We start from the raw sequence: 24,445 nt of genomic DNA, 5'->3' as shown, positions 1-24,445 counted from the left end.
AGGACTGGATCCCAGTGGGTTTCATCCCATTTATTACTAAATATTCTGGACTCCTGTCTCTCTTAATGAAAGTGCTTTGTGGGATCCTCTCCAAAATACACAAGAGCAGCAAGAATTAAGCACCTGATGTGCTTTCAGAATGAACTTTGGAGGATGACATGTGCTGATCCATTCTTCATATAATTCTGAAGGCCTTGTCCAAAGTACATGGAAGTTGTTGATAAAATGATTCCCTTAATTTCACTGGGCTTTGCATCAGGAGGTTAATGCTTACATATAATGAGAAAAATCTGCAGATTCCAGTGGCTTCTTCCTCACCCCTGTGCTGGATTTGCAGTTGTGGAGAACCTGTAACTCCCTTTGGAATCAGGATATTTCACTGGGAGTCTTAAAAAGAAATGAATGAGGACTGCTAGCTTTGGGTCAATAGAAACTTAGTTCTGGGGACACAGATGATGTCAAAGATGAATGAGGGCTTCAGTGTTTGCTTGGAGGCTAAAATTGTATAAGGAATTAGTGATACTGAAGGTTATTTAATTAACCCCCTTCAGGTAGGAAGTGAAAAATATTCTGTTTCTCTTAAGTCTAGTTAAATGGCTGTCACTTACCCAAAGCTCTCAAAGCATTTCCCTTGTCAGGTTACTCGGCAGAAATGATGCAAGCTGATTTGACTCCTGGGCATTTTTCAAAGTAACAATTTGAATTTGTATTTAACAAAAATAATTTAAAATATTTTAAAAAACCCCAAAACTCAGTTGTAGTACAGATTTAAGCTTTGTTTGCATTCAACTTCCTGTGGTAGTCACTTCATGCTTGGCTCCTGTGGTTTGGTACAAAGCATAATCAAATTGTATATGGTTACCTGTGTCCTAAGGAAGGCCAAAATCTCCCTAAAAATGGCAAAATCAGGCCAAAAATGGTGGTCAGGAATTTTCACCAAGTTTATAACAAGTGTAATGAATCTAGCCAGGGAGACAAGGGAATGTGGCCAGAGCATACTTTGCTTATTTCTTGCCCAGTAACATTGGGCTTGCCTGTATTCTTTATTCCTGGAGCCAGATGTGTTCCCAGCCCCACGTTAGAGGTATGCCGAGGTTGCTCCTAAGGTCTCACTTGTGCACTCAGGTATGGCAACAGTGTCTTGGGGAGAAGCCCAGAGTAATTTGGGTGTTATGAATTTAAAGATCACGGAAAGAAGTATTTCAGAAAATTCCTGATAGCCATGGAGACAGATAAAAGCCAGCATGCCACACTGTACTTAATTTGTTAAAAAAGCTCCATTTTGTTTCTTTATGCTGGGTATTTAAACTGATCTACAACGGAATTACTTTGTCATTCTGTTCTTCATTTAAAAAAAAAACAACAAACTATCTTCCCTTTTCTAATGTAATACTAAATTAACATGACAACAAATTATAATGGTATCTTTTGATGCTATGTTATTTCAAAAGTTAAAACCAAATTCTGATCTCAGTAACACTTGAGTAATGGGTTTAAATATAAAACTAAGTCCAGAACTTGTCTCAACATTTACAGCCCTTGTACTGTACCAGATATCATTTACACTTAGGAAAATACTTGTCTTCTGTACATCTTTGTAGTGTATATCTCTGTAGTAGTAACTTTAGTTTCAATCAGACCTAATGCATTATCATCTTCTCTGTGCTTCTATTAAGAGTGTACAGATCTTTCCATTTTAGGGATGAAGTACTGTTTCACCTAAATATTTCAAATGATTCTTCAACCCAAGTGCATTAAAAAAGGGGATAGTAATAACACATACAACTTTTATTTCTTTGTGAAATATCATGATTTGATTACTTTTTGGCAGTAGTTCTAAGAAGTTTGTTTATTTTTTTTCCCTTGTAATGTGTTTTGTAGAAAATGTGCTTTTGTTGTAAATCGGAATTGTCTTGTCTGGGTATGTAACTCTGAGAAACAGTAAATTTTGATAGATAACACTTCTATTTGAAATAAATACTAGTCTTCAGGGTTTTTTTTCCTCAAAATACTTCAGATTTTAAAAATCTTCCCTATTTCCCCTCAGTAGCTTAATCTCTGACACAATCAGGTAAAGCTTTGGAATTAGGACAGTAGGCTGGCAAACTTCAGTCTCTCATTTAAATTATGTATGTCAATGTAAGCTAATTCCTTAAAAGATATTTCAGCGCAGTAGGTTTTTAAAGAAGAAAGCAATGAAGTTTTGCGATAAGCACAGTGTTTTTCCAAAAAAAATACAGTAAGCTGCTGAGTGTCATGTTTGACCTCAGTTTTGTGGAAATCCACAATGTAGTTATGCATTTTGATAAACCTTTTTCCTTCATTAAATTAAATATAGATGAACTAATAAAAGACCTATGTGACTTGATCCCTCTCTCTTTCTACTTGATGGCTGCCTCCAATGTGGATCAGCTGAAGGTCTATTAAATGGGTTCATGCAGCTTGATTCATGCACCACTGAATTTGCTGGCAAAACTCTTACTGGCACGTGTGGGTGCAGGGGACAGAGGTGTAAAGTATGTCCCAGGAAAGGTGTTCCCAGTCCTTGAGCAAAGACAAGCCCATGTGGCAACAAAAACTTGGAATGCCAAAACCAATCTCTTGCTGCTTATAGACTGGAGACAGGATCCCAGTAATACAGTATCTGATCTACCCCCATCTAGAAGGACTGTGCTGCCAGAGCCTGGCCTGTGATACTCAAGTCACTGATTCTGTCATATCCCTGCTAGCATGGCTTTCTGAATTTGGCCTTTGCCCAAAGAAACTAATTTCAGTAACTTTTTTGGTAGACTGGGCAAACGATAAAGTAAACTAATTAGTATTAGGAGTGTAAATGGCATTTTGGACTCAGTCCTGTTGCTTTGGATGCCATTGAGAGCTTTGCCATCAAATTCAAAGGGAGAGAGATGATACTGTTTGATCAAAAAAATCAATTTTGATATATCATAGAGCTTTTAAATGGCATTTAAACTTCTTCTCAAGAACAGTAATAAAACAAAAATTGGAGTCAATTCACAAACAAATAATAAACCTTATTTTTATACTGCAGGGTGTAGGGGGATATTCTACTGGTTAATCAGCCCTTGAGACATAAAATAGGCTAATCTGGTGCTGCTAGTCTTGCATCCTTACCTGAGAAAAAGCTGCAGGATGGATGAGTGCTCGGGTATTAACATGTTCTGACACTGGGCACGATTCTGTCTCTCTGAAGTTAATGAGAAGCTTTCATTTGATTTCTGAGTGTGCCAGATTGGGACCAGCATGTCTGCCTCTGATATTAAAATAAAACTTTGAAACAGCTCCTGTGTAAAAAGAAACACAAAATATATACCCTGCTTCCCAGCTAAAAAGAAAAAAAAAATTAAGAAGTTGCCCTGAGGATCCAAAATTGTCTTTGGTGCCCAACAAACAATAGTTTATTTCTTACTCTAATGGCTAACTCTCTAGAGCTATGGATAAAAGAGTGTTTAATGGAAAAGCACTGTGAGTTCCCAGAACCCGTGGGGAGAGCTGCTCGGGCACCTGATTAGGATTCCAAGTGAATGTGAATTCATTTAACAATCCCTTTCAATGTTGTCTTTTGTGCAGACCGGTTTGGACTCGGACAGCCAGGCAGGATGCCTGCTTCTGTGAATGCCATGCGAGTCCTGAGCACAAGCACAGATCTGGAGGCTGCTGTGGCCGATGCACTGGTAAGAGGAAAAATACAAAATGCTTCCGACACCAGAAAGTGGCTTAAAGTTACCTGTACGTACGTTCTCCTCTTTCTAAATAGCTTTGTTCTGATTGTGCCAGTGTCTGATGCTGTAGTTAGTTACCTTTTGCTGTTTTGTGTTTGGGTATATCGGCAGCAATATTTATCTCCTTATTCCATGTTAATTCTCCACAGTTGTTACCAAACAGACCGCTGTGGCTCGGTGCTAGAGCTGCAGGATGGGTTGAATCAGCTGTTTGCCTTTTGCTTGGCTGCCAGAGGATGAACGCAGCACTGTGGGGGTGCTCGGCACCCACGGGGTCAGGGATTTCCACCAGTCCTGTTATCTGCACGAAGATTTTGTCAGAAAAACACAGTGTTCTCTGTTAGTGCCGATTCCTGATCAGGTTTCAACAAGAACTGGGAATTTCACGAGTTCCTGCCCTGTGTCATTTGCACCTGGCTAGATACTCAGATCAGCTCATGACTTGGCTTGTCTGTAATCGGTACCATCTCATGCAGTTAAATTGAAGTGTATTTGTGTAGTGTGCTCCTCGTACTTTCTAAATATTCAGTGCATTTCCAAGTAAATTTATCGTCACTTTTTGAAATGTTATTGTCCTGTATAATCTTACTGTACTATAATATCTCTGGGGTAGAACCCAGAAGGTGTCTTCTGCTCTTCAGAAAAGAAGTGTTAAGATAAGCCTTTGGATTTGCCTTCAAGTTCTGGGGGAGAGAGGATGTGTAGAGGCAAGAGCAATTATTCTACAGCATTACCTAGGTACCAGTGTACCTTGGGTCTTCTCCAGCTCTAGACTTGAGCAGAGGGGAGGATTTCCTGATGTATCTGAGGCAGATATCTCAGATCTCTCTTTATTCTGAATGAACCATGTCCCCAGAGTTTGAGACATGTCCTTTCTCCATTTCCTAGTTCACTTTCCCTAAGGATGGCTAACATAGTTTTCCTTTTTATATTTGATTATTACCCAGCTCATTTCACCTCCATTCCTAGATGATTATTAGAGTACTCCTAGAGAAATATCTTTTTTTTTTTTAAATCTACCTTTCCATAAAAAATAAAAGTACTGGTGAACAATATAGAGGTAGGACAGTATATAATAGATGGCAGTGTTGTATTTAGCGGACTGAATCATTAGTGGGCGTTTTCATTATTAAATACAAGAGCTTGTGAGGCAGTTTCTGCTCTCAGCACCGCAAATTTGCCACTAGAGCAGTTCAGGGCATAATCATAGGTGGTGGTTTGCCTGTGTAAATGAAATCAGACTGTATCTCTGAATGTGAGCAGTTGCTGAATATGGGTTTCTTGAGGGGGGAGAGGTTAGCAGCGAATTGAAACACTGCTGTGATCACTGAGATGTCTTTGGATGTGACTTAATCTTCAGCTAGACTTACAGAGTTTCCTCTTAAATATTCCACTTTTATAAACCAAATAACATTATACTGGGATGCTAAGATCTTAAACGCTTAAAAGGGAAATCCATAAGTGTAGCTGGAGACTAAGTTGTGCTACTGCCTACGTTGTCAATCTGAATTTGGATGACTTTAGGGGATGCAACATGATCTTGTTGTCCCCTTCTTTCCCACCACACCAATTTGCTCTTTTTCTTGGTTGTCTTCTGACCACAGACAATTTACAAACTCGGTTCAGGCTCCTTTTGAGAGAGAGTAGTATGATGCCAGCTTTTACCCAGCAGCCTTGCTTTTAGATGAGTGTTCTCTTCCCTGTAGTAGGAAATGAAACAAACTTCTCCAAAGGTGGCTTCAGCCAAATACTCAGTTTAAATAAAACACAGTGGGTCATTTTGTGACCTCTACTCCCTGTGTATAATTCCTGTTGGATCCACTGCTTCTGTTAAAGAGCTGGACTTGGCCTAAACCCACAGTGTCTATACTGGGAATCAGTGCTCAGATCTGTCAGAGGAGCTCAAAGGGTGATGGAAACTTTGGCATTAAGTAAGGCCTTTAAGCCAGGGGTGCCAGCCAGGGGGTCTTAAAAGAAGCTAAGCTTCAAAAAAGTCTAGTGTAAGAACTGTGAGTTGAAAGAGAACTTGGTTAAGTGAAGTTGATTAAATGTGCTGTACTGTAGATAGTGGTTCCTTGACATCAGAATTTCTTTCCAAGACTCTAAAATCAAATGCTACCGATAATGTGTGGGGAAATAAATCACTACCAAAAACTCTGGTATCTTCCAGAGCAGCGTTTCTGAAAAGTAAGCAAAGAGGTGCTGTATATAGATCTGTCATCAAAAACCTTATTAACAGATAATCTCACTTCCAAGCTTCCTCATGGACACGGTAGGGTATGCAAGTAGTGCAGGAGTTAGGAGATAAAGCCAGGCGTTATTATACCCACTTTTGTTTTGCATAAACTGTATTTTTTTTTAATTTGCTAAGACACATTTGCTATACGTTTTTGTTGCAAAAACAAACCCTACATAAGCTTCTGACATAATTCTCTATGCTTTTTCCCACCCTTCAATATTTTCCTGCCTACAGCTGTTAGGAGACTCCAGGAGCAAGGTACTAGTGCTTTCTTGACTTTTTATTTCTACTTTCCAACTTTCCCCACCCTGTTGCTAACACCCATGATACTGCACTTGAGTTAATTTCTATGCTTCAAGCCTGCAGTCCTAGTGGAAGCAAAACTCTGCTGGCTTCACAAGTCCAAGAACTGCAGGACTGGACACTGGAAGGAATTCTGTAGCAAACACTTCAGAATATAGGCGATCTTTTTCTGATACATTGTGTTATCAATCCTGTTCTGTTAAGGTTCATTTAAGAGTTTATTTTGCAGTATAGTATGCAATTTGTTTTGCTACCATAATTACGCTAATATCCCTTCTAATATCAAGGTTATCAAAGATGTACCTAAGGGAATTAGGTCCTCTGATGCCATGCTATGGAAATGAGCGGGATTTGAGTACTCAACTCCCTTAGGAGCCTCTGGAAAAATGCTAGCCCACACTAACAGAGAAATTGTCGTCTCCTATATCCCAATGCATTTCTAGAGTCACTTCATTATCAATATCAAAGTGACTGTGCATGCCAGCACAGATTCCTTCAGCTCTTTCTTCCTTATCTTTTTTTTTTTTTTTCTTGAAGTAGAGGTTGTATCATCGTAGAATCTGTAACAGTGGAACTGACCATTATTGACAATAAAACAACACATGATTTCATTGCCAGTAGCTAATTCCCCTGGGCATAAGTATCTCACTTTCATGCTGGGGAAGGCAGGCCCTGTTCCCCTCAATAGTCTCACTGAAATCAATAGGATCTGTCTTGCTCTACTGCGAGAGGTAAGCAGGCAGTGCTTGGTGACGTCTTTAAACACTTATGTCACTATAACGATAGCATTAGTCTTCCTTTTAGTGATTATGGATAGAATATTTTTCTTTTGGTGTTGATGTAACTATATATAACTTACTAAGTCTGAATTTCCCCTTTTCCAGAAAAAGCCAGTGAGAAGAAGATATGAGCCCTATGGGATGTACTCTGATGATGATGCTAACAGCGATGCATCAAGTGCATGTTCGGAGCGCTCCTATGGTTCCAGGAATGGGGGCATTCCACACTACCTGCGACAGACTGAAGATGTGGCCGAGGTCCTGAACCACTGTGCCAGCTCCAACTGGTCTGAAAGGAAAGAGGGGCTCATAGGTCTTCAGAACTTACTGAAAAGCCAGCGGACTCTGAGGTGACCTTGATAGTTTTATAGTGTTGGTCATTCATGAGAGATTGCTATAGTCAGAAGTCAGTAATACGTACCTGCCTTATGTAGACAGATAGTATCTTTCACAGCTGTGAAGGCTTTGTCTCCACAATGGGGGACTTTAACTACTTTTGGAAAAATTTCTGCTATGTCATCAGTATAATTTGCGTTAAATTTGTAGCAGTACTGTAGAAAGGACTCAGGTAAGCATGCTATCTTCTCTTAGCCTTCCTCTGTCTTGTGAAGACCTCCAATGGTAGGAGGTTGCAGCACAGTGAGATTTCCCACAATGATGGTAATGTAAATGCACTCAAAGGGTGGTACCATTTTGACATTAGTCTGTTTGAACCTTCAATATTTTTTTTCCCCAGCAACTTAGTTGGTGAAGCAAACACTCACTGCACTTATTCTAAAATGACTTAGGGGGTGTGTTTCAAAGATGAGATCAGACGATGCTCTCTGTATGTTGGGTATACTTTGGCTCTTTATGAAGTCTGTGTTAGGTATAATTATTGATATTATTTATAACTCTTGAAAAATCTTGTATCAGAAACTTGAGTGTCCTATAAATGGTGGTTTAGAATGTAAAGGGAGGTTTCTTAAGACAATGAAGTAGGTGTGGCAACTCTGAAACTTTGCTTATGGTAGGAGAGGCAGACCTTTTTCCCTTGTTGAAAGCCAAATAAACTCTTCAAACACCTTTGGCATGTCACACATTAAAACAGATCCTAGAATTACTCAGTAGTCATGGGGAAACTTCATATGGCCACAGATCACTTTAACAAAAGACAACTGGCTCTCAGGCTATAGACTTTTCACCCTTACTTTATGGTGAAAGTATTTGGAAACAAGCTGTTTATCTTCTGGCTCCTTTGAAGATAACATTCACAAACAGCTGCGACATTTTTATTTTCCTGTTATGAATATTATGTACTTAAAATATAACCAAGTTTATAAGTGGTCGTTGTATGGTTTATAGCCTACCTACTTGGATTTGCGCAATTGTTTCCATTTTAAAAGGCCTTCGCTGGCTGAAAATATTTGATGTTAACGGACTGAATGAAAATGTACTGAGAGCAGGTCTGAAAAGGTTGTTCTGTTGCCATCATAAAAATATTCTAGCACTTCACATGATGTGATGCAGTCCTTAAGTGGGAAGTGCTACAGTTTTTTAATATGGGTAGTTAGAGTCTCTAGATCAGAGATGCTTTTTGATGTGGTCTGTTTACGAGTCTTTTAACAGATACTTCCCACACGTATGCTGTCTTTTTTTCTTTATTTTAACAAACTGTCTGGAAAGACTCTGGCACCTCATATACTTGCATGAAAAAGTTGAGTGAGACTTTGATTTCACTACAAAGGTGTGTGACGATTATAACCAAGGTTTTGAGTGCTGTTGGGGATAGTTCAAGGGAGTAAATGCTGAGAAGGTTGGGTGATGGGCTATTTATCCAGATCAGTAGCTCTTAGCAGAAGAATTTCTTAGCAGAAATGCCAGTATAATTCAACTATTGTTTTCAGTCCTGCTGTTTTTGAACCGTACTGCTGTCACTAGTCCCTCAAGCTAGCACGTTTACTTAGCTTTGATCCTGAATAGTTTATAAACCTGTCCCAGAAACTACACCCCTGCAGAGTTATTTTTTTAATTTGATACTGGTTTTAGTTCTCTAGATTATATTTCCTTTTGGTTTGCTTTTGGTCTGCTTCCTTCTTGGTTCAGGGTTGATCTGGTGCCTGTTCTAATGATTAGATTTTATCATCCTGTTTGTTCCCACGGCATCTTGCAGAACATCATCAAGGTCATTAGTCCAAAGGGCAAGTCTGTCTGTCTTCTAATTAAACCTGATATCTTCTGTTGTGGTATAACAAGTTTAATAAAAGGCAGTGATGTGGCTAGGTTTTCTCTTAGTACTGTGAACTGAAAGATAGCTGATCCTACATTAGCTGGGATTTGCATATCCAGAAAGATGTGCATGCAAAGTGGTGTGGTGCTTACCTATCCTCTTTGTTTCATACAGTTTCATGTGGTCTAGTTCTCTTAAGGGCTCCCCATAAGGTCATCTAAATAAAATAAGGCCAACAAGTCCCTTAAGGAAACGTTCTTCCACTGCCTGCTTCAATTTAGTACTTGCATTGTTACCTCTGGTCCATGAGCTTTTAGAAAGAGACATGCTTATACTTGCTGTCTTCATGTAACCTTTGTCCAGAAAGAAAATTAATTAGAGTAATAAATAGGAATTCATTCAGAGAGCTGCAATCTCCGTGAAGTCGGGAGAGTGTTGTAGAGTAGTCGTTTTGAGACTGCGCGGTCTCATCCTGAATGAAGCTGGCAGCTTGCTGTGGCGTCGTTACAAAGACTTTTTCCTCTACATCAAACTCTAAAGACCATTGTTTTTGTGCCCTTTTAAAATTTGATCAGCCGTTCATGCATAGGTTTATTTGAAAAAATGTCCCGTGCTACTTATAAACAAGCTAACATAAAATAATTGCAGACTACTAGCATATTCTGGCCTGTTCTTTGAAGCTTGTTTTGAGAGAGGGGGAGGTATGTTGGTGGACTGTAGAATTAATGTCTTTCTGGAAAGAGGGTACCTGTAGTCAAGATCTGAAGGGCTGTTCTCTGAGCAATCGATGTGCATTTCACTAGTTGCTCTAATTACATAGTAATTGTGAAAAATATCTAATTGCACCCACAGTATGCAGGAAATGTTACCTAACTGTCTTGCTCTGGTTTTGTTTGCACGGTAAACAAGCAAAGTTTCTACATTCTTTGACAGTTTGCCTTGCAGGAAAACTAAGACTTGTATTTTCAATACATTGCAAATAAGAGCTTTGGCACCAAACAGTTCTGCATTTGACTCAAACTCAGTATCTTATGAAAGGGACCCATACATCATTCTTTTTCCCCTGGCATAAAAAGAACATCACTGAGCACCTAATAATCTCTTACTAATAGGAATTTAGATTGTGCCTTGATTAAATTATCTTCTGACTTACCAGGTTGCCCACTGGTTAATCTGTCTTCCATTTCTATGTATTTGTCTCCTCAGCGTGCCTGCTCTCAGGTTTCGGAGTCAGTTCTGGTATCTGTTAATACTGTGGGATTCTAGACTGATTTTACTGAAGCAACTGAGAATTTAGTCAAAAATATTTATGATTAGTATATACGCAAACGACATGAAAGTTCTGATTTTACTTGAAAATTTAAGTTCCCTGACACAAAGGAGACTTGAGAAACTTACTCCTAGGCTGCAAAAGGCCTGTGTTTCAGTGAGTCGTGACCTTGACGCAGGCAGAAAGTAAATACCTTCCAAATGTGCACATTTCAAGTTGTCTTCTGCAATCAAGAATATAGAAGTAAATAGAAGCAGCAGAAAATACAAGTGTCTGGCTTATGATTTTAAAAAATATTTATTAGATTTCTTAATGTAAGGCTGGTGGTCCCAGCCGTTAAACTGGAGTACCAGTTAAGGCTTTGCCTAGATACAGAGTTTTCAGAAGTGTGACTTAAGTAACATTTAAATGAAGAAGTTTAGATCTTTCAGCTGTTAATATTTATTAGCTTTTTTGCTACAACTAGAGCTTTAGCATTAATATCATGTTTTATTTATGTATTTTAGCCGAGTCGAGTTAAAAAGGCTATGTGAAATATTTACTCGCATGTTTGCTGACCCTCACAGCAAGGTAAGTTCACAAAGACTTGGCTTGCTCTCTTACATTACCATGTGTGCACATTTGACACTGTTCCAAGATGAATGTTTTGTATTTCTACCCCTGCCATCTGCCGGGGGAAACTGGCATTTGTAAATCTCTTCGATTTTTATCTGTTTTACAATGAAGGGATGTGTCTCAGTCTCTCTCATGTTGCTAGGAACTGGTTACTCTGTGCTTCCCAGGGAGCAACCTAATGCCCTTCAGATGTCCGCTCCTGGAGCGAGAGGTTCAGTTTTATCTGTACTACTCTAGGGAGTGTCTTGGTGATACATGGTAGAGTGAGGTCCGTGAAGGGTAATGAGCCATAGTTCAGCATCATGGTCGCTGGGGTTTGTGTATTGTGTACACCTGGGAGCAGTATGGAGTCTCACCAAGATATTGTTCTGGAGCTCAATAAATAAATAAAGTCTTTAATATAGCTACTTTGCTGCCTTTATAACACTGACCTTTGAAGTTAAAGACCGTGGCATGAATTTACAGACGTCTCTTAAAAAGAAGCAGACTAGGGAATGGGGAGGTTGGGCCCACAGGTACATTCAGACCCAGTGGTCTTCGATCGACAGGTAAGCGGGAGCAGGGAGAGGGGAGAAGGGAGTTTCATGCCCTTTCCTGAGGAGGTTTGCTGGTTGAGGGCAACCAGTAATGGCTGGGTAAAAACATCTGCTCTTGGGTTAAATACAGTTTGAGAAAGAACAAGTAGTATAAATATTTGTACTTCAGACCACTTGGTAAACCAGTTTTAATAAATGGTTGTCAGGTGGAAATCCCCTGGACAGGCATAGTCTCCTGTCACAGGTCTTGCTTGAAGTCTGCATTTTTGGCCGTAATTATAGTCTGGACCAGCAGTCCCACAGGCCTCACCAAGTGTGGCAGTGCCTGCCTGTAAGGTCTTAATGCTTTGGCTCTCAGAGGTTCAGTATGTGTTGTGGAAAGGGTGAAGGTGTAGCTATTTGTCTGCAAAATATTTCCAATTTCTGAGTAAGGTGAGGGTTTAGTGCACACTGGACGCAAGTATGCCCTCTCTGGCAGCGATGATCTGTCATCTGCACTGCCTTTATAGAATTATTGCTACAAACTCATTAGTTGTGGTGTTAAACATATGTAAACTTTGTTAGATATAAACATATATAAAGATACGTTACTTTCATGAGTGAGGAGGCTGGATCTGATCCAAGGTATATAATGTTTTAAGTAACTCCGATGAGAAGAGATTGTGTTTTACGAAAATGTAAACTTTCAATGAATGCATCTTTGATCTGTTGACAAACTGCATCTGAACAACCAGCCTTGATCACTATGTGTGCTAATGAGTGGTTTGTTTTGTTGCATGGCCTGCTTTGCCGTGGAATTCACAACAGAGAGTAAGTGTATTCTACCCCCTTCCTCCATTCGTTTCATGTGGTATTTTAATACGACACATTTTAGACGTGTCTTGTCTGATTTTTTTTTTTTTTTCCCCTGGAGCAATGTAGTCACTAAAATCATTCATTCATGAAACTGTCTGTAACAAAATCATCCTGAAACTCAGACTGTAAACCCCTCCCCTTTGATTATGTTTATTTAAAGCATGGTATTCCTTTTTGTGACACTTGTTTTGTTTATAGGTCTTCAGCATGTTCCTGGAAACCCTGGTTGATTTCATCATCATTCATAAAGATGACTTGCAGGATTGGCTTTTTGTTCTCCTGACCCAGTTGCTAAAGAAAATGGGAGCAGATTTGCTGGGGTCTGTGCAGGCGAAAGTTCAAAAAGCTCTGGATGTCACCAGGTAGGGTACTCAGATGACAAATGTTACGGAGGTTTTTGCAGGATTACAGAAAGGCATCTGATGAACATTTTAGAAACCCGGCAGTGCCGTATATTTTGAGGGCTCCATCTTGAGGAATAGCAGAATAAAGGAGAACAAAGCTATGTCACAATATTTCAAGCACTGAATTAAAAATCTGTCTCTTTCCTAAACAGGTAACTTTAAAGCATAACATTTAAAATGTGTAACTGATTAATTTTGTTAATTTGTTTTTTTGGTGTGGATGCGCTTTGATATCACTTTTCTTTTTGATTGATGGGAAAAAAATATTTGCAGTATTCAGAATATGAATGGTGCTTTACCACAAAGTTCAGAGCATCTTTCATGTTGTTCAAACAGCAAATAATGGTAATGTCAGGATAAGACCTTGAATGCTACTGCGATGTGCACACCAATTCTGTAGTCCATGTCCTTTCCTAAGGATGTCCAGCCCAGGACATTGTTACAAAAAAGTTCAGCTCATCCTGGAAATAGGATAATTAAGAAAGAAGTAGTAGTAATCCAGGAGAAAATAGGATAGAGGAGGGAAAAAGAGGAGAGAAATCAAAACCAGGTATGAACTCTGAGGACAAGATAAACCAGGCTGCTACTGGAGATAAGGGAACAAAGCACAGCCTGAAATGAAGAAGGAATGGAAAGGTGTGCCAGAAGCTGGATAAGAGTACAGACAGCAGCTAGAGTAACAGTGTATAAAGGTATTGATTTAGCAGTTTTCTCCAGTATTAAATCAATAATCAGCTAATCCTTAGACTTGGAGTTTATTTGGTTGATGGTAAAGTTAAGAAGAAGAAAAGCGTGATAGGTGTGGAAATCTGTTGTGTAAGCTTTAATGTATCAAGTTAATTTAGTCCTGAAAATTTATGTTACATTACATTTTCGCCTTTGTTTTCTTTGGACAGGGATTCTTTTCCATTTGATCAACAATTTAACATTTTGATGAGATTTATTGTAGATCAGACCCAAACACCAAACCTGAAGGTCAGTATCAAAAGCCTTTTCACTAAAACATTGACATGGTTGTCTTAGCTTGCCATGTCAGGCATACCGTAAAGCATTGAACTCATGATAAGATAACTAATTGTAAGTACCTGCATGATACAGAAATTATATTAGCGACTTTGATTAACTCTCTCATTTCCCATTTTAAGAAATGAAAATATCTTTAAAATAGGGCCCTATGACTCATCACAAGTCAGTAGGAGTTGGGCTTTAAGCACACTGGAACATATTAGAGTAAAGTTTAGACATGGAAAATTCCTCTTCACCCTGGTCTTGGTGGGAAGAAGACCTGGCACTGCAGGACAGAAGGGACCAGACCCTGTCTGAACGGCTGCGAAGCTGGGACCCTAGGCGCAGCTTAACAAGTGCTTGTTGCACAGGTCGGACGTAACACGTGTAGGGTTTGGAGAAAAAAACATCAGAATTTTCTGTTACTGAATCGTCCCAAAGGAATACTGTTGTGCAGACTGTTTTTTCCGGAGGTGGCTGTTTCAAGGCTATAGGAACACTGTAAACTCTGGAAGTCATACACATACATCTTCCAGAGACAGGAATATACAGGAGGCCAAATGACTCAAGTGTTCTTTCTTCAGTCTCCCAAATTTTGGACTTTTTGAGACTTCAGCATCAAGCATTTGGTTTGAGACCAAAAGCTATGGTTTGACATCTGGAACCATAACCACTGGTGGAAACAGCATGGTGGAGTACTGATTTGCCTATGCAAACGCACAAGCAGACATATGTTTCAAGCCAGTTCTGATACACCATTCCAGATTCTCACTACACAAAATTTATCCTGTCTAGAAAGTTGCTCTTGATTTTTGAAACATGACACAGAGACATGTCACAGGGATATTTTTTTCCCCCATGTGACATAGGTCTCGTTAATCTGTAGTGGTATCTGTTTATTATAGGATAAATCCGTCTTTGCCAGCTCATGAGATTAACAAATCCCTTTTCACTTCTCAGGTGAAAGTTGCTATCCTGAAGTATATTGAGTCCTTGGCAAGACAGATGGATCCCACAGACTTTGTGAACTCCAGTGAGACAAGACTTGCTGTGTCTAGAATTATAACTTGGACAACAGAACCAAAGAGCTCAGATGTGAGAAAGGTAACCCAGAATGATGAAGTATTTGCAGTAATTATTGTTCTTCCAAAAAAAAAAAAAAAAGAAAAAAGAAAGGAAAAAAAAGCCCCAACAAAAAACGGTCATAAAGGTAGTGAAAAATTCAGTGGTTAAATTCTAAATTAAAAAAATGGATTTTACATACCTTACTGTACAAACAAAATTGCCAGTTCAGTAAAGACACATTTCTGAAGCATGTCTTCATATTTTTTTTTTCTAGTAGGTACTTAGCCGTGTGACTTTAACTACTATTACCATGCAAAAAGAGATCATACTTTGAAAATGTGTTTTTTCTTGAGCAGTCTGGAAATATCTGTAGGTTTTTGTTTATTTAGGTGAAGGCTCTGTGCTTTGTAGACTCAGCTGAAATCTAGCACAACTTCTGTGTTATAATATTGTTAAAAGAAAGTAAACAAATCAGTAAGCTGCCAGGGGCTCTCAACTCTTTTCTTTTAAGAGCTGCGTGTTTATCTCAACCTGGAAAAAACTGACATATTTAGGTCAGGCCTGGGTAATAAAGTTACCTTGTTCTTTATCTTGCTGTAGATGCAAGTGTCAGGCAACCTAAATTGGGCAGATAGTGATACTCGTCTCTCCCAAGAGAAAAGTGAGATGTAGTTTTATGTACCTGGCATCTGTAACACGATTTAAACACTTCTTTTCCCAGCCCAGATGTAGAAATAGATTCCAGTAGGAGTTAAAGGCTTTATGTACTTGGATTAAAAAAAAACAAACAAAACTTCAAGCATTTCAGAATTTAAAAATTGTATGAGATTTTTACGCTCTACATGCACTTAAAATGTTGAATTAATACTAGAATAACATATTTTATAACTTTGGAAATAAGAAAATCATTTTTGTATTAGTGATTATTTGATTCTGATGAAAAGATCACTGGGTATCAAAGGTGCTGCAACCGCAGCATTATCTGATAGCTGACACAAGGCTTCAAAGAAACTTTTTGGGTGCATGTGGTTTGCTTTCTGGCATACAGCTGATTGGATCTAGAGAAAAATGTCTCATCCTCTTTTCTGAAGACTTTCTGCAGGGATTATTCACACCAGTGTGACTGAAATTTGCTTCTGCAAGATAGTCTGCCTCAGAAAAAAAGGGTGGCTTTAAACACTGGACTTAGATCTGGTACACGCATTTCCATTTTGCTGCTTCCAGGTACAAAGTCAGAAAGAACTAAACAGGCAAAGAAGCTGCTTCTCTGTTACAGTTCAAGTAAACCTCAAGCAGTTTACTCTGCTGGTGATCTGCGAGAGGGGAGTTGTAATTAATTTAAATAGAAATATACATCGAAAAGCAAAATCTCTGCATATTGCCCAGCAGAAGAAATATTCCACCATTAGGTGTCATCATTGCTGCATGCAAAATTGAGTGAAGAGTATCTGCAGCAGCTGGAAAAATTGGCTGTTTGCTGTGAAGCTGTGGGATGTGGGGAGCGCGTGTTCAGTGTGGTGTCCGTCCTTCTATCTGTTTCAAAGACTTGCAGAGCTCTGGCAAAATTTCCAGCAGACTCCACCTGAGCAGTACCTGCGCAAGTGCTTTGGGGGCTGATAAGAGATTACCGAATCTAAATTCTTTTTATTAAACCTGCATGTGACTTGAATTTGCCTCTGATGCCTGTAGCTTTCAAATAAATTATTACACAGTTAAGCTAACTTAGGCTACGAAAAATGAATGCCCAGGTGATCTTTATTTCATCATACTATTGCTGTACTATGATTTTATTAAGAACATAGTACAAACCACAGGCTTTAGAAGAAACACTGCAGCAAAGGATTTATAAGCAATCATTGGCCATTATCTCTGTCAGGACTGTAGTTAACAGACTAATAAATTCGTTACGCAGTAACGAACTGGATTATCAAGGGCCAACCCAGACGGGTGAAATGTTCTGAAGAACACAATTAAAAAATTGTCCTCCTTTTTTGAGACTATAGCCTGGAAAAAAAGTACCTTTTTCATATCAAGATGACGCATTTAAGGATCAGAAGATTCTTCCCTGGTGGAAGGTATTGCGGTGGCCTTCAAGATCCGAGGTTTTCTAAGTGCAAAGCAGACCATGCATTCTAAACATTGTCACAACCTAAAAATGGAGACAGCAGTTGAGGTTATGGGGGAGAGGGAGAAGAACCAATTCAGTCTTCAAATGGTCAAAGTACTACAAGAGGCCTGTAAAAAGTGTAAAATAAGGTAATTTTTCAATAGAATCTGGATTTGAGACCACCAGTGCAATCAGCTCAGCTCCTGCAAGCTGACAAGAGCAAACTTTATTTTTGGTACTGAGGAGTCTGACTTGGTGGAACAGCGATGCCAGTGCTCAACTGCTTGCTGAGGCAGGGACTCTTTCCCCCAAGAAATGTAGTCCCAGAACCACTGTGGTTCTTACCCAGATTTGAGTTACTGAATGCTACCTTAATGCAAGTAGCATCTGTATGTGTGATGGCCATGCTGTTCTGTCTGGATTTTACCTTTGGGCAGATGCAGGTAAAACAAGCTTGCTCATGCTGGTGGTAATGTATATAACTGGCATCTGTCAGTGAGAAAAGCATGTGGCTGCTGTGTGTACATGACAATTAGTCATGCGGATCTGATCTATGGTAGCAATCAAGGCATCTCTTCAAGAAATGGATCATATTTTCAGTCAATAGTGGGATTATCCTTTTAGTAGCGATCGTCTGTCTTTACTGCTATTCACTATGTGTGATGGTCATGGAGGTCCCAGCCCCGTAGTGTTTAAGGCACTGGAGAAAAATAGAACAAAAAATGGCTTTTAGTCAAAAAAACTTTTTCAAACTGAGTGATACAGTTTTATTAATAAACTTTGCATATTCTTATGATGACTAATTGAGCACATTTAATGAGCACACTTCTTCACCTGTCTGACACCTCACTTGAACTACAGATCATGTTTTATAACTAGTGAGATCAGAAAGAAACTTAGTCAAAGGAAATGCTGTTGTGCATAAAACAGTTTATGTTCTCATATGGAATGATATCTGTAGCTACACATAAGCTTTGTTATCACAAGAAAAACATGATGTACTTTGAGGAACGTACAGTTGCTATTACAGAGCGTCATTGACAAAATATCATGATTCCCTCTCAGGGCAGAAACCATTTAAGCTGCTGATAGTAGCCATGAACTATGTACAGTCAAAATTATTGTCATAAGTATTGCTTTATGTTTTAAATAAGGTGATCCGCAGTGTGTTACAGGTAAATATTTGTCTTGTTTTAAAGATTGTTAATACTTACGGGTGTTTACCCTGCATTCAAATTAGGATTTACTTCCTGCAAGCAGTGCTGGAAGAAAGGTGAAAGACATTTGTCCTCCCTGCTGAACAAAAGCCATTGGGTAGGAACAGGTCACGCAGCACTGTGTGGAGACCTGGATGGGATGTGGTTCCAGTGCAAGGAGAGCACCAGGTCATAATTTCCACACATACAGCTGGCTCGCTGCTTTTTCCCCAAGCAGAACATATCGACGGCCAGGGCACAGATCAGGATTTCAGATAACTGGGCTCTAATTTTGATTGTACTAGTGTCTAACCTTGCGTGATGCACTTGACTTTCCTCTGCCTTGGTTTATTCTTCTCTGTAACAGGGCGTTAATTCTGATTTTTCTCTGGAAAATGTTTACAATTTGATGAAATCATTTTACAAAAGCCAGTTAATTACCACACATAACAGTAACGCAAAATGGCAATGCAAATACCGTGATGACTGGTCTGAGGACATTAAGTCAGTAACTTCAACGTGTTATCACTAATATTGCCAGCAAAGTTATTGTGCAATCCTTACGTAGGTAAAGTGCTTATTGAATTTGGATGACAGGCTTGGGCTCTGTGTGGGAAAATACTTTGATCTTGGAAAAGGGCCATCAGTTTGAGAATGAAAATTAGAATGAGGCTTCTGATTTGACTCTGGCCAAAGCCTAAAGAAGCCTCATGTCCAAAGCTCAGGTGAATGGAAAATTTTATTAAACGTGAGTGCTCAGCATTTGAGGGGGTGGACTTGTCTGTGAGGGCACACAGGATCTTAGCGTTTAGGAGGAGCTTGTACAGGCTGAAGAGGTCTTCCATGGTGAAGGGCCAGTGACATTGCCCACTGTCTTGTTAATCAGCCAAGCTCAGGTCTTAATGATATATAACAAGATCTGTATTGCCTGATTGTCATTTGGACTACTAATTTCAGGGAAGAAGAAAATTTTCCCTTTGTGCCAGGTATCCTGCCTGGCTTCTCTGTTGATGAAACATTCCTACAGTAGTTTTATTTTACAAGCCTGAATGCATTTTTATATGGGATGGGCAACCTCATGTCACATGTACGTTATGTTCTGCCTTCCGCTTACGTAACTGGGAAAACATTTTTTCAACTATCCCACTCATTACCGAGTTTGACCAAGTTGCCTTTGAATATGGACAGTAGATGGGACTTGGTAAGAAACTAGAACCATTGCAGTGAATCAAAAATCCCAGGAGAGTGCTCGTGTTACTGTGATTTGCATTAAGTCCCCCTCAGGCTACCTGGGGGTAGGGCCCTCCTTGGATTGGCACAACTGGTTTGCAGGTGAAGTCTAGAGGTGTCCAAAGAAAACAAGTCTGGGATCAGATTTTTTTCCTAAAACTGATTAATTGAGAAACTGTTTCCGAATTATACCAGAATATGAGGAAGATTTCTGAGAGAAACCTGCAGGCCGACTTCGTATGCTTACACAGCCAATGAAGATGTATTTACTTCTTTAGTAGTCCTAGATGTCAGGTGTCATTTCTCAAGAAATACTGATTTTGTCGCTTTGATAAGGAAATTGTATCTATGAATAAAGCCCAGAGCAAGTTTGGATAAAATATTGCTGTGACATCTGTAGGAGGATCAGTGATAGACAGGAAAGCAAACACTGCTGAGGAAATGAAATTGGGCTCCTTTGCAACGTGATGCCATGAGACCTCTAAAATCTCTCCTGGAGCTTTAATTTTCCATCTAGCATCAGGCTGATTTGAGCAACTCTGGGACAGAAGCTTCACTGTAAAAGCACTCCCAAAGACTCTTAGTGAGCTGAAATGGCATTGTTCATCTTTACTGGTATTGGGCAATAAACTCTGTTGGTTATGGCCTGTTACAGTAGCAGTGGCAAAGAGGATGTTTGCAGAAATGCTTTTGAATGGCAAATTGTTTTAATATTCCCCAGTTGCAGGCCCTTGCCTTTCTGAGTCGGAGGTTTCTTTAGCACTCTTGCAATATTCCTACACCAGTTTTGTGAGTCTCGTGGACTCCATGAAGAGCCAAGTTACCAGAGAACCAGACCGTAGGATTTAATTTCAGGCTTATGGAGTCTTAAAATAGGACTACGTCCATACTGCTGAGGTCAGCCTTTTAGCCAAACGATATTCCTAAAGAAGTTGAACTCAGCCTAAATGCACAGAGGAACTCCTTTCAGGCATTTAAATATAGTCAATGTTAGGAAAAATAGTGTAATACATCAAAAATGGCACTTGGTGGACTCCAGTGTTTACTTGATTTAATGCTATTAGAACAAAAAGGATCTCTGTGTCCTAGCTGTGTTTCCAAAACAGTAGCCGTCATTTTCTGTTTGTTTTGAATTTGATGCTAGAGAGCTATGAGAGCCCAAATGTTTTTAGTGTACGCAGTGTAAGAAAAATGGCTTTTCCCAACGTTAGTGGCCAGAAAATCATCACACGCTTGTTGGAAACATGGTGCTGGGCTAGATTTCCTTAAAATTAATATCTCTGCTTTTTACAGCCTTCTAGTATCCTTTGAGTTGAAAGCCCTTTGTAACATAAGCACATTTTCTCAGTTTGCTTGAAACAGTAAGAGCTAGTGCATGATAATACAAAGTAAGAAGAAATTGCTTCACAGAATGTGTATACTCATGCTTATATTATGTGTCTGTGCGTAACATGTTTGTGTGTACGTGCCATTTATATAAACACACATACGCACCTACATAGGTATAGGTGATGTATCTATTTTGAAAATTGAGATTAGAAGTGATATTTACATGACGCATTGCAGAGCCATCCAATAAATAGACCATAGGCTGTTTTCTCTGCACTGTGATGGATGAGTCTGCCATACTTATTCTAGCATTTTGAAACTCTGTGCAGATTAAAGTGCATGTTTTCATTACAAACCATCTTACTTCAGTAGCTTTTCTTCTTTCTTAGTTTATATGTGGGAACTTCCCCCCTCAGAGTTCAGACTGCTATCATGCCAGGTTTATAATAAAAGTTTCTCAGGTGTTAATGAAATGTAACCTTCGTTTCTAGTCCTGAAACCTGTTTTTGCAACAAATGCCATTTTGGAAGGAGCAAAGTTACTCAGAGTAGCCTTCATCAGCTTGACTTCTGGGGTAACATCTGGCTCTCCAGAAATAATGAACATTTTTGCCATGGTCTTTGCTGTGCCCAGGTCACAAAACAACAGCACGCATAATGAGTCGTAATCCATTATAGCACAGTCATCTGAATATGTGATGATTCAGTGCTGCATAGTTTTTGGTGGCACTTGTTTGAGATTCCTTTGACACATGTAATGCAACCATCCATGACTTGTAAAAGCCTTTCATGATATATTAAGTGTGTGCTGTATAAATAGCAATGTGGATTTAATCTGTATGTGAATTCTGTATTTAAATCTGTTAAACAAATTCTTCCTTTTCAGGATGTGGATGGAAACAGCATATTCTAATAGAAGTCTTTTGGGAAAACTCTGTGTTTAAAAACTTGTGCTCAAGCTAACATGCTTGGATTATGTATGAACTGATGAAGCCATTGTGCTTCATATTATCATATCAGTAATGTGGATGTCCATACTCATCTGATTCTAGACCTGAAAAAGGAACAAGCAGGAAGTTTGGTTTGGTAGATAGTTTGTTACCTTAGTGCCAGCTAACACTTAATTGTCTGCTGGAAAGTACACTTAAATAACACTTGTTCAGAGCCTGCAAACACTCTTAGCAGATGTGAATTAACTCATTTAACACCAGCTATGCTCATTGGAGAATCGAAGCATTGCCCTATGCCAATGTGTTGCAGAGCTGCCTAATGTGTCACTGCTGCCTCTCGATCTCAGTGGATCTATATTTGAACTGCAGTTTAGTATAATTCAAAGTGACATGAGAAAGAGAACTTCTCTGTTCCAGTGTGCCTGAAGTTATTAAAACCACATTTGCCTTAGACTGGATGGTGAAATGAATGATGCATAGAGTATGATTATGTTTGTCAAAAGTGAGTAGATGTTAGCATGGATCTTCTTCATACCAATCGCATGATAAAAGGTATTTGTGGTCAGTATTGGTCTTTCAGACTGATGCCCAGACTGGAGTCAGGAGTTTGCAAGTGCTTAACTGCTTCTTCCTCTGAACTTGGAGACGTCTGCGAGGATAGGTGCACCTCTTCCCCTACTCCTGGCTGGCCAGATGCAAGTGCCATCTCCGTGCAGCACTGCCTAGGCTCTGCACCTCAGCAGAGGTTTTCAGGTGGTTATGAAGGCCCTCAGGAGGCTGCCAAAGCAAAACCTTGTAGGAGAACTAAGGGATGTCTGTAAGCCTGAGAATTGTGGCCGAATTTAATTTTGAGCCAGTGCTGCCCTCTGCTGAAAAGAATGCTCTTCTGGTTAAATCAGATATTAATGCACTTTGTTACTTGAAATTAAGCAAGCAACTGGTTAAAACTCTCCTGCAGAAAGATAGCATGTGTACTGTTTAGATGATTTAGTTGAAATCTGTGCTTTCTCTAAGTATGAACTTTCCTGTTTGTCAAACCCAGACCATGCATAGTTGGGTGGGTGAGGATTTGCCAGCTAGGACAACTACAGCTTCCTCAGGGCCCGGTGAAGGAAACTTGGAAGAGAAATGTAAACAGGTAGACTAAAAGCCGTGTGCACTAATCACACTAATCGTGTTTGCAGTCTCAACTCAACTGTCTAGCTGCGTAAAGAGACCTTGACTGGGAGCCTGAAAAAAGCGTGTCTGTCTGTGAAGTAATTTTTGGCTTTGGTGTGCTTTTCTTTTAACTCTCTTGTTGTAGTCCCTCATAAGCAATCAGGGTATGAGGTCCTCTCCTTTTACGGGGCTGCCAGTGTTGTGAGCCCATCGCCAACAGAAATTTGAGTAACTTGAAAACTGCTTTCAGATAGCTCAGGCAACTAGCTGCTTATTCTGCTTGGTCCATTGGACCAGCGACAGCAGCAATCATAAGGCACTTGTGTTAAGCTTAGGTCACTGACTACATTTCCTCTCTAAAATCAATGGATTTTTCCAGTTAGCCTTGATCTTTTTGCTTAATGAGCCCAAACCATTTCGAAGAGACCTTATTATAATTCAGCCAAGTTGCAGAGGTTACAGATTTTGATAAATCTGGCCAACACCCACTTGCTAGGTGAAAACAAAAACCCAGAAGTTACTAAAGCATTTGTGTCCCTTTAGCGGCTGACACTTGGACAGCATGAACTGCATTGACCTAAGTGTGAAACTTTGGGAGCTGCTACCGGCTTGTGGAACCTGATCCCTCGCTGCATTGTTATAAGGAAAATAATGAAGTTACATAAGCGATCCTCTGCAAATGACTCAAGAACCTGACGTGGAGCCAGACCCCCTCACTAGCATAGTCAGGCTCTGAAGTCACTGGAGTTTCTCCAGCTCAAGCCAGCAGAGAACTGCTTCATTAAGATTAGATTATCTGTAGGGTCTACGTTATATGTCACTGAAAGGAGATGGATTATTGTTCCACACTAATGGTACTGGGACACAAAGGCAAGGGAAAATTCAGTATTATTCTTTCTTCAAACTATATATCATCAAGCATGAGTGTTGCATGGAGAATGTTTGTACATTGTGTACAGAAATAAGTTTTTTATTGCTTGTTTTAAATTTATCTGCTCCTTGAGTAATCTAATGAAACAAGGGCCAAGATTTGCAGAAATGACCAGTGCTTCTGAGATTATGAAAATGTCCTCTGGTTTGTCACAAGCTGAAAATCCACAGATTTAAAACTTTTAGAAACATTATCTGTAAAAGATGTCCTTTGACTAGATAAATGCATGCTAGATAAATGAAACTTAGAGGATTGTCAAGTGTGTCCAGATCTAACTATTAGACAGGTGTAGACGTGCTGCTCCTGATGCACTTCGTTACTGAAATAAAATTATCTGTATTAGAACTGGGAAGTATTGCAAGAGTGCAACTTGGAGCATGTTATGAATGTGATTTCAAGCTAGCACGGGCCTTCCAGCTTTTGAGTTCAGTGGTAACAGTGTTCTTGATTTTATGGTAGCAGGGACCAAGACCTTTGTGTGTTAAATCTTAAGTAGGAAATCATGGCTGAACTTTCAGATAATGG

The 24,445-nt window shown here is 39.5% G+C and overlaps 1 protein-coding gene across 11 annotated transcripts in view; it reads left to right on the top strand.

Annotated features, from left to right (window-relative positions):
• CLASP1 (cytoplasmic linker associated protein 1) overlaps positions 1-24,445 on the top strand; it is a 184,605-nt gene that overhangs the window by 123,225 nt on the left and 36,935 nt on the right. For 6 of the 11 annotated variants that reach the window (XM_087733992.1, XM_087733990.1, XM_087733988.1 and 3 more), the window contains 7 exons: positions 3,589-3,692; positions 6,214-6,237; positions 7,167-7,411; positions 11,047-11,110; positions 12,745-12,908; positions 13,847-13,925; positions 14,916-15,059. In XM_087733992.1, the coding sequence (XP_087590118.1) occupies positions 3,589-3,692; positions 6,214-6,237; positions 7,167-7,411; positions 11,047-11,110; positions 12,745-12,908; positions 13,847-13,925; positions 14,916-15,059 (824 nt within the window). Of the gene's footprint in view, positions 1-3,588; positions 3,693-6,213; positions 6,238-7,166; positions 7,412-11,046; positions 11,111-12,744; positions 12,909-13,846; positions 13,926-14,915; positions 15,060-22,873; positions 22,970-24,445 lie in introns of all 11 variants that reach the window. The other 5 variants (XM_087733991.1, XM_087733989.1, XM_087733995.1 and 2 more) reach the window with 2 other exon arrangements.

Source organism: Nipponia nippon, unplaced genomic scaffold (genome assembly GCF_047370975.1).
Source record: "Nipponia nippon isolate SJK-2023a ecotype South Korea unplaced genomic scaffold, ASM4737097v1 scaffold_5, whole genome shotgun sequence".
NCBI lineage: Eukaryota > Metazoa > Chordata > Aves > Pelecaniformes > Threskiornithidae > Nipponia > Nipponia nippon.
This window is presented reverse-complemented; position numbering and strand designations above follow the sequence as displayed.